We start from the raw sequence: 10,608 nt of genomic DNA on the forward strand, positions 1-10,608 counted from the left end.
ATTTTGTAGATCTACGTTCTATTTATAGAGTTGCTAATTGTTTTTCATTATTGCAGCAAACCAGCCTATGAAATGGATTAAACAAATCCTGACTGGGTTCCAACGCTACATACACTCCGAAATCCCTGCTTCAAACTACATGCTGCATACCACCATGCCAATCAGATTACTTCTTCCATGTGAGGGTGAAGAGGTGACTTGTCTGGATAAGATGGTGAAGGTTTGCTGCGTTTTGGTGAACATGTGCCCCAGTGTGGTAGTAAAACCAGGTTAAAATGCTCTTGTTAAATACTCTTAAAAGTCTTGTGCTGTATATGTAGTGATAAGTTTTCAAAAGAGACAGTAAATTACAGAATGCTAGTAGTGGGTGATATTATTTAAATGCTGTCACAATTTTATGTGAACATTGTGTCATTTGTAAACTATACATGACGCTGATTCTACATTGTAACTGATGTGATGTTCTAGAAAAGTGGGTTTAATTAAAAAAAGGCAAAAAAAATTATGTTTCTTTATTCAACTTTTGAACAGTGTTACTTAGTAAGTACATATTCAGTAAATGCAAATTATTTACATGCCAGTGCACTTCAGGCACAAATGTAGACCCCCTAAGTAAAGCATTATGGGTTATTCAGAACAGAACTATGCTTGGAGAAATATTTTCCCATCAGTTGAGACAACTCCTCCACAGTAGCAGGTGGGATTTTTCTTTTTTGAGGACGGCTCCTTTTACCTCTCACTACGGATGGTCTGTTTATGTTTTGATTGAAAGCCTTTTTTTGGGCAGCTGGAGAGGAGAAGTCCATCTTATGGCCAACCACTGACTGTGTCTTGGGCATATTACCCAGCAAAACCCATATGCAGGTTCATCTGTAACAGTCCTTGTATAAATATATCAGGTTTAGTCAATAGCGGTTGGTCTTCAGGGTTTCTGCTCCACTGCCGTTATTTCATTTGGGTCCACATTTCCAATGCACGGTATTTTTTGCAAGTACCATCTCTTTGCATTTGAATCTGTCTCTATAACGTCCTTTGTCTTTTTAGCTGCTTTTAAGTATGGTTAGTAGCAATCTTCCTTCCAACACGGGGGGGTGGGGGTTGCATTCGCTAAAATGGTGCCGCGCTCCCACAATGCATTGCGGCGTGACATCACCTACAAAGTCCTATACCGATACTCTGAACAAAAACATAACGTTTCATTGTATTTCATAATACAATATATAATTCTATTATGTAATTGTAATAATAGAGCTTCATAATGATTACAGGACATCAGACTACTTATTCTTATTGCTTAATGATGCAGAATAATCATGTAGAAATAAAAAACCTGAAGTTGTGCGCTATTTGAACACGTTGCCTGCCTGCAGCACTAAAGGACTCTGTGAGAGACGTCTGTCTTTCCCTAGCAGCACCTGTCCCTCTCCTCCTCTTCAGTTGGCCTCAACATAAGCTCATAACATTCTGTGATATGATATTGCATATTACATATTTGCTCTGATGTGTTTGACGAGGTTAGTGGTGTTGCCTCACAACACCTCACTGTGATGCCACTTGCATCGCAAACCACGTCTTGACTGTTTGTGGTGGTAAAATACGTCCACACATGACTCCGTTTAGGCTCAGCCCCTGTTGTGAGTGCGCACGCCAGGGGCTGCGACACATTTATACAGCTGTATTTCACATATGACTATGAAAGGCGTAAGAGGAAGTAGTTCCTTCCCATTTAGACGATCCAAATGATATAGTTTCTTTTCACTGTTAATGAAAAACTACAAATTTACTCCAAAGTACTAAAATATCGATATTTTAATATGAGAATCGATTCTAGAACATAAATTACTGGTATCGGAAGAATCGATATTTCAATATTGATCTGCACACCACTAGTCGAAGCGTCTCTTTGGAGCTTCCCATCCCTGCCATTTACACTCGCATTCACGGGTAACTCAGAATCACTAATAAATCTAACCCAACTAACCGCATGTCTTTGGACTGTGGGAGGAAGAACCCACAACCCACAAACTCAGGATCTTCTTGATGTGAGGTAACAGTGCTAACCACTGCGCCACCGTACTTCGAAAAAACAGGAAAGATATTATTACAGGGCTTAATACACAATTATCTTTACTGTCCCTGACAGGTTAAGCCACTATAAACGACATACGCGTGGTGTGTGTATGCTTTTCTGCCTCTCCAGTGATTTTCCTGTGTTGAAATCTCGCGTGATCTTGTGATATCTCGAATCCAGGCAAGATTGTATCACGTCATCTCAACAAGAATAAGTTTAAGCATCGAATTTCATGCAGATCGTACATGATTTAATTATACTATGTGCTATAATCATTAAAATAAAAAGTTAAAAAAAAAAGTTCCTTTTACTTTTTTGTTTTGAGATACATGAGTAGGGTCTGCTAGAGTTGGATGTCTCGAGACCGGTCTTGGTCTTGAGACCGGTCTCGAGACCACTTTTACGTGGTCTTGGTCTCGTCTTGGTCTCGACGGACTTTTGTCTTGGTCTCGGTCTTGGTCTCGCTGTTTCGGTCTTCCGTTCTCAAATCGACATAGTGTTCGGGAGATTTGGAGTCAACCATCAGCGGAGCGAGGGGTGGCTTACTGGGCTTAAGCCCGGGTCATTTTTTCAGAAGCACGGGGTCTTTTGGAGTGTAATTTGTTAGTTAGATGCCTGACCGACAACTGTATAAAACAAAAACAACACACGAAGCACAGAGCGCACCGTCGTAAATTCCCCCTAATTTTGGTATGATCCGAGCTCAGGCACTAGGCGACTGAGCGCAGCACGCATGTGAGCGAGGGGGGAGAAGCTGCTGCCTGCGAGTTTGCTGCAGACAGAGGAGAGCTTAAGTTTGACCAGGTACCAAAGCAAATCATTTGTACTGAACTAATAATGTAAATATGACGGTGTATCACAAAAGATTGATATCAAACTGATCAGTTGGTTGCGTTACTTGCTCTTCGAGTGAATCAACAAATGGATAAATAAAAAGCCGAACAACAATGTTGATTTTTTAGAGAGTCTTAGCTTACATTTCATATTTTCAGTTGTTACCCTCCACGGCTAAACAAACTCTCCAAATCGGTTTCAATTGTGTACTGATGAACACAACAATGGACATAAGGAGCTTCTTTCAAAGAAAAAACTCAGGTAGATGTTATTTTATATATTATGCTTTGTATGTTGTTCAGTATATCTATGCAAAACAAGAGGAATTTCAATACACAGCAGTTTATTCACAGCTGAAACCAGATATTTACATACACTTTAGGGAGAAAACAAACTTTTTTTTTACTGTTAAGCATCAATTTAGAGTAAACTTGTTTTGTTTTAGATAAATGTTGAAATATCTTTTGAATTAGTTAAATGTCAGAATAAAAAGAGGGAGCTGTCTATTTTAATCACTTTCATCAAATTTAGGAGTACATATACACTAAGTTTATTGTTAATTAATAAGAAAACTCCAGACGATTCCATTCTGAGCTGAAGAAGCTTCTGATAGGTTCGTAGAGTCCATGTGAGTAAATTGGTGACACACCTGTGGATGCATATAAGGCAAAACACAGAGCCTGTTTCTTTGACATGGGGAAATCAAGAGATGTCAACCAAAACACCAGGAAAAGAATCGTGGAGCTCCATAAGTGTGGCTCAATTTTGAATACAAAATAGAAAAGTTAACAAATATGTTTTTTATATTTATCAATCTAAAAAAAATAAACATTTAGTCTGATTTGACGTTACAATTAAAAAAGTGTTTGTGTTTTTATCTGAAGAGTATGTAAATATCTGGTTTCCACTGTATATGATGTTGGTGTTTGGCTTGATTGTCAGCACAAAGCGGGAGAAAGAGGAACAAAGAGGGAGAGAGAGGAACAGAGAGGGGGAGAGAGGAACAGAGAGAGAGAGAGAGAGGAACAGAGAGGGAGAGAGAGGAACAGAGAGGGAGATGGAGAATGAGGACAGAACAGAGATGGAACAAGAGCAGGTGAGACACACATGTTAGTCAAATGGTTGTTTACCAAAACTCATCAGAACATGTATCCAGTACCTAGTGTAACTTTTTAGATACCATTTGTTACTTTTCAAATTCTATATTTATTAAGTTATGCAGGCTTATGAAGGCTAAATAATTATATAAACTTTTCTGAATCTAAACAGTGTACTTTGGTAGAATTAAAAAATAAGTGTAGTGCAGGTCTATGATGATTTTTAGTGCTACTATCATGTAGTTTTGATTCTGTTTCTGTCTTGGTTAAGTCCTAAGTAGTCCTGATTTTGAACTGTTGTAGTCCTGTTTTAATTCCGGATCAGTTCTGGGTCTGGTTGAATTGGGGTTTAGTCCCTGTGTCTTGATACAGCCCGACTTTGTTCTGCCTTGCTGCTTAATTAAAAACTAGTTTAAGGTGTCCTGCATATGTGATATTTATTTTCCGATATGAAGTCATTCTTTTTTGAACAAAACTCAAAACAGAGCCTATTAATCTTACAGTCATTTCTACCCTCACTTAATTTCCTTTTGCTGCTCAGCTCTCAACAGTGGCTCAGCTGTGCTCCAATCCCTCCATATTGTGGCCAATCACATGCAAGGATATAGGATAATATCATTATGTGAAAAACAGAGAGGGTGAGAGACGCGACAGTCAGGTGGAGCGTGCGTCTGTCCTCTCAGTAAGTGAGTGAGACAGTAGACAGCAGTGAGGAGGGCTGTGCGAAAGCAAAAACACATAAATATGCCTGACACCCGTAAACGAAGCAGCATCTGGCTGCAGTTTAAAGACTTCTTTTGTCTCGGTCTTGGTCTTGGTATAGTCTCGACTTGGTCTCGGTCTTGGTCTCGTCTCAACTTGGTCTCGGTCTTGGTCTCGTCTCAACTTGGTCTTGGTCTTGTCTTGGTCTCGGATTAGGCGGTCTTGACTACAAGTCTATTGTCTGCAACATGAAACTACAAGGTGATGTTTCAAGAGAACAAAATCAGTATTATCCACACAAAGGCTTTGAGTAATTACAAATCACTTGGGCAATTATGTTTCAGTGAACACTATAAATGCAGTAGCAAAAGATCCACACTGTTCACCACAGCAAAGTGAAAGTCTTACAGTTATCTCCATTTTCTCCTTCTTAAGGAAATTTTCAATTCTAGAGATTAAAAGTTTCCCTCTTCCAATTGTGGATGGTTTGTTTTAGATGTAGCTTTAATGATTTATTATAAAGTAATGCTGTTTAGATTAGAAATCACATTTCTAAATCCCAGAGTTGCTTTAATCTTTAATATCATTGTGATTATAAAACTAATCAGGAATTTGAAATGTTAATGTGAAATTATTGTTTTCCATAGTTATTGATTAATCCTTCATTAATTCATAGATTGTGTAATAATGGCAGTTTTCAGTAATGCTGGCTCTCTTGCATTGAACTCTTCAGACTGCGACGACGGCCTTGCCGATGTTTTCTCCCTGCAGCATCCCCATAAAAGCAGCCGGCATGTTTTCAAAGCCTTTTGTGACGTGCTCCCGACACTGCAGTTTGCCCTGTGGACGCACAATACACAGATCACAAATGCAATACATCACAACAGAAACATGGGGAACTGATGTTTATATCTTTACTTAAAGGAAAGGCTCACACTAACCTCTTTCACCCATGCTAACAGTCTCTTGAGGGTTTCATGGTGCTTGTGCTCCCACCGACTTTGCAAGAAGCCCTCCATCTTCAGCTCCTTAATGATCATGGTGAAGTAGGGATACGGACCTAAAACACAGGTCGTTCAAGAGAAAAATTTAATCCATCTTTCATTTACAGAAACTACAATTCATGTCTAAAATAACCATCTGTGAGCCCCACAGCACTTGTGGATCTTTAGCAGTGCAGCGTCTCCTCTAGTGGAAAAAATACATTAACTCAGAAGAACTTGTTGCAGGTGTATTAAATGCATTTTGTGTTCTTCACAGTGCTGTGTGTGGGCCTTTGGGGTCCAGGCCCCCTCCAGAAAGGTCACTGTTCCCCTTCAGTCTACATACCTTTACACCTGTAATTCAATTGAATTCATAAAGTTTGGTCATGAAAGCTCTGAACACCCCAGTTGGCAACAAGAATGAGATCATTCATCAGCGTGCACAGAGCCGACTCACAAATTATAAGTAAAACTTCATCTATACAGCATGTTGTGATATTTTTATTTAAAAGTGCTTCACAACAAAAATGCTGAACATGAAAACCAGAGTCTGGGAGACATTAATACTAATAATAATAATAATAATACATTTTATTTAAAAATGGCGCCTTTCAAAGCACCCAAGGACATTGTTGCAAAAGCTCTGGCTTCTTCAGTTTTCAGCCTTGAACAATGTACAGACAGCACGCCCTGATCACATGACCTCAGGAAGTAGCTGGTTATGTATGTGTCATCCCAGGGCAGGGTGGTTTGTTTTAGGTTTGCCTTTTTTTCGCATGAGATGTAGGGTTTTGTCATTTTTAAACTTTTAATTATATTCTTAAGTGTGATTTTTAGTTCTTATAGTCTATCGCATGCTTTTATTGTGAAACCTGTTTTTAATCTGTTTCTGGGAGTCACCTTATACCAGGGGTAGGCAACTCCAGGCCTCAAGGGCCGATGTCCTGCAGGTTTTAGATCTCACCCTGTGAGAACCCACATGAATCAAATGATTAGTTCATTACCAGCCTCTGGTTAACTTCAATGCATGTTGAGGAGGTCATTTAGCCATTTAAATCAGCTGTGTTGGATCAAGGACAGATCTAAAACCTGCAGGACACAGGCACTTGAGGCCTGGAGTTGCCTACCCCTGCCTTACACTTATCACTAATCATCCTCATGTCCTGTTCATGTCCTGGAAGGTCTCCGCCCTTGACCAATCAGGGTGAGCCTTTTGGTCACCAAAAACCAATAAGAGGGTTTTGAGTGTGCTGGACAGATGTGGTGGTTTGCCTGGTGGTCATATCTGTGCACTGACCCTGGTTGTTTCCTAGCAGGAACAAAACTCTCAGGAGTTTTTAAAATAAAAAGTAAATTAGGGCAGTAACACACCTGTCTGGGGTTCACTGTCATTGTAGGTGGAGATACTTCCACACACAGCTATTCTTCCAAATTTCCTCATCTGCTGCAGGACGACATCTGACGAAGGGCCTCCCACCTAAAACCAAGCAGCATGTTGTAAGGAATGCAGTGTGAATCCAAGAGAAGAGCTCAGCCGTGATTAAATATTACATGCAAGCTTGAAACTGCACCACCACTGCTCACGTTTTCAAAGAAGCAATCGTATCCTTCAGGTGAAGCCTTCCTCAGAGCCTCCTCCAGGGAACCCACAGTTTTGTAGTTGAAGACCTCATCAAATCCCAGCTCTTTGAGGTAAGCCACTTTGGCATCAGAGCCCGCCGAGCCCACCACCTTACAGCCCTTGATCTTGGCGATCTGTCCCACCACGGAGCCCACCGCTCCAGCTGCAGCGTTCACCAGCAGGGTCTCACCCTTCTGGAGTCCCAACACTTCCTCTATCCCATAAACAGCCGTCAGTCTGCAGAGAGACAGAAACAGTAAATCCAGCTGTTGCCTCTTTGATTGCCATATTAATTATATCCACAAAAATCACTGCTTAGAAACTCTGCTTCAGCTCATTAGCAAAATATCTGGAGTTAGCCACATACGTATATTCTTAAAATAAAACTATTTTCTGCTTATTACTTTTTCTGGTGGCTATACCATGTTTAGCTGACCTTTTAAACACCTTACAAACACTTAAAAAGAAAGTCTTACATCAATGAGACCAATTTCTCAAATGCTTTTGCATTTAAGATTCAGCTGATAAAACTTCACATGGATCTATCTGCTGGAAAAGTCTGAACATCCTGCCATGATTTATCGTCCAATAGAAAATGACTATGATCCATGCAGGTTACTTAAATCTGTCTTACCCGGGCATCCCGATGACACCCAGAGCCAGAGACAGGGACACATCTTTAGGCCACTCAGACAGGATGGGAATGAGGCCGGTCCCATCACTGAGTGTGTGGGTTCTCCACCCACTGTCACTCACAACGTGGCTTCCCACAGGAAACGCTGGATTTTTACTCTGGATCACTCTAAAGGAAAACAACAACATAATATTAAAAAACAAAACAAAAAAAACTTCTCACCTGTTTTCCCTTCAGTCTGTGCTGTCACTGGGATAATTCAGTTTGTGAACAGTCAGAACACAAAATTAAACTGTGCAAATATTAATTTTGGTGGTGGGCATACTTTGCCATACTTTGTTTCAACTTTGTTTTGGTAACAGAGTCTTGAAGATACCTGAGCGTCAGTGTGATTTTGTGCTTTTTCACATTAATCCCGACATTTCATTCAGTTTAATCTGCTCCCCAAGCAAGCATAGCAGTGGGAATCTGTGTTTCTTTTATTATCTTCATTTTTGAATCCCTGGCATAGAAAAATTATATACAGGAAATGTTAAAACAACAAAGTAAAGGCACAGTTGTCTTCTCTGATTTCAACTGTTAATCAGGCTAGAAAGTTTCAGTGTTTCGTTTCACGTTCCGCTTGAGACTTCACAGGAACTTTACTTATCAGAGAGTTTATGTCAGTGTGTGCATCTTTTACACAATCTCTGGTGTTTAGATTTGACTTTAAACTCCAGTAAAGACTTTGGTTATTAACAGCAGATACAGACTGTGTCAGTAAACGTACACATCACAGCACATCATGTAAAAGAGTTTTCTGTATGCAGGTGTGTTTGTGTTTCTTACTTGGCCACCTGACCTCCAATCATCACATCTCCCTCCTTCATGTGGAATTTGCTGAACGACCTGTTGGGACCAGCAGTGTGTTACAATATGAATTTATATCAGGAGCATTAAAATAGTTCAGTATGAGTGATGCTGCTCTCTGATCACCTCATGTACGGGTCGACACTGAGAAACACAGCTTCCAACAGCACCTCTGCAAACAAAAGTAAACTCATTTAAAGTGCTCGGTGCTTAATGTTTGACAAAAACTGAAGAAGGTGCTCTCCTGTAGAGAGAACAAAGAAGAAAGACTTGCCTCCATCTTTGGGCTCAGGGAGCTCCTCCACCTTCAGCCCAAAGTCGCTTTTCTTTGGGAAGCCGTCAAAGTGCTTAGTCATTACCCATGACTTAGCTTTCACCATGATTCTTCTTTTTTATGGCAGCTGTAAGTAAATATTGTTATTAAGCTCATAGTAACAGACATTAAAATGCTGAGTCATCCAGTGCTGTGCAAAAAAGAGCTGAGTAAAGCCTGAAGTGTAACATTCACCCTGTGACGTTTAGCTGTGGTGGCATCAACCAACACAAATTATTTTCTAGTTTAGCGCTGATGAGTGACCTTGCTGTGGTTATAAGAACAATTCAAATGAAATGCAGACATCTTTATCACACAAACACACACATTTACACACAAGTTCTTTAAGTGCTGAGAGTAGAAAGAGAGTAGCATCCATTCACATATGCACACTTAAAAACAGGAAGAATCTTTCTTTCCCAAGAAACGAAGAAAAAAGGGGAAGTAAAAAGTTTAATGCTTTTGAGTTTCAGACTTTACAACCACAGTGAAATTATACTTTCTTTATGTTTTACTCAAACAACGGTTAAATGCAATACAATGTAACTTTTCTAGCCAATCAAACTGTAGTATCAAATATTTTATGGTCAGTAGCGAGATAGTGGCAAAGGTTTAAAATTGATAACTAATCCCTGCGTCTGTTTGCTACTTCTCTTCAGCTTCACCTAATCCAGGAAAATAGTATTTAATGCATTTCAGAAACATCTGCCCACTATAGCTGTAACTCACCAGTCGCCTCTCTTCCTACAGAAATAGTAGGTGTGGGATCAGTGTGGGTGGAAGTGGGCAGAGACAGGTTTGTGAAAGCTTTAGAGCAGAAAGGGCGGAGACATCCTCTTATTGCTAAATCTGATTGGGTAAGTATTGCGCACACTGTCTGAGCTGTGACAGAGGACACCTTGCAATAAGGTTAAAGACGTTTACTTTAACTCTTACATCCTGTTCTGGTCACATTTGAGATAGTTTTGATATTTGACAGCAGGAAAAGTTTCATTCTTTTGTCCTGAAATTTTATGACCTTTCCTAAAGTGACCCCAAAAACACATTTTTTCATAGACATTGAGTCTGCTCTGGATCAAATTTAACCTGTAGCTATTCACATTGATTTTGTGCAGGTCAAATCAGTGATAATGGTGGTTTTAAGGAACCTTGAAACTGTGAAGCTGTACAGGCGACATAAGAGGATGTATCTGGTGTAGGAAAAAAAAATCTGCCAGGTCAAACACATGGAGCTACCCACTGTGGACGCTCGATGTTAATACGGCAGCAGATAAAAGCAGTTTTAAATCCTTCACTTAAAAAACAAAATAAACAAGTTCTTGCCAAGTTTTCTAGTCTGTAAATTTAAATCTTCTAATCTTAAACCTCATTTTACTGTTTTCCAAAAAATAAAAATAAGTGGAAAAATATACCACAGATTTGACTTTTAATCCCCAGAGTCCAGTTTTACAAAGCAGTATTTAGTGAAAAAAAGAACATTTATTAACCCTGAGGTTAAAGCAAC

At 39.7% G+C, this 10,608-nt stretch overlaps 1 protein-coding gene across 1 annotated transcript; it reads right to left on the reverse strand.

The window, feature by feature from the left end:
* Positions 1 to 5,268: 5,268 nt before the first annotated feature.
* On the reverse strand, positions 5,269 to 10,147 carry LOC116333584 (prostaglandin reductase 1-like). The gene is made up of 9 exons (XM_039609781.1): positions 9,834 to 10,147; positions 9,066 to 9,192; positions 8,918 to 8,963; positions 8,771 to 8,830; positions 7,943 to 8,110; positions 7,272 to 7,545; positions 7,059 to 7,164; positions 5,646 to 5,764; positions 5,269 to 5,544 (listed from the first exon to the last, which is right to left on the reverse strand). Exons 2-9 carry the CDS (start codon positions 9,169 to 9,171, stop codon positions 5,434 to 5,436), a joined length of 990 nt encoding a protein of 329 aa, XP_039465715.1. The 5' UTR covers positions 9,172 to 9,192; positions 9,834 to 10,147; the 3' UTR covers positions 5,269 to 5,433.
* Between the last annotated feature and the right edge of the window lie 461 nt (positions 10,148 to 10,608).

This window comes from Oreochromis aureus, linkage group 3, assembly GCF_013358895.1.
Source record: "Oreochromis aureus strain Israel breed Guangdong linkage group 3, ZZ_aureus, whole genome shotgun sequence".
Classification (NCBI taxonomy): Eukaryota; Metazoa; Chordata; class Actinopteri; order Cichliformes; family Cichlidae; genus Oreochromis; species Oreochromis aureus.

Excerpts from the sequence above, each read along its gene's own strand:
- LOC116333584 (XM_039609781.1), bottom strand. The coding sequence starts at position 9,171 with ATGGTGAAAGCTAAGTCATGGGTAATGACTAAGCACTTTGACGGCTTC. Across the intron at positions 8,831-8,917 it reads AGTGTCGACCCGTACATGAG|GTCGTTCAGCAAATTCCACA; the intron begins GTGATCAGAGAG and ends TGGTCCCAACAG. Across the intron at positions 7,546-7,942 it reads GGTGTCATCGGGATGCCCGG|ACTGACGGCTGTTTATGGGA; the intron begins GTAAGACAGATT and ends GTCTCTCTGCAG.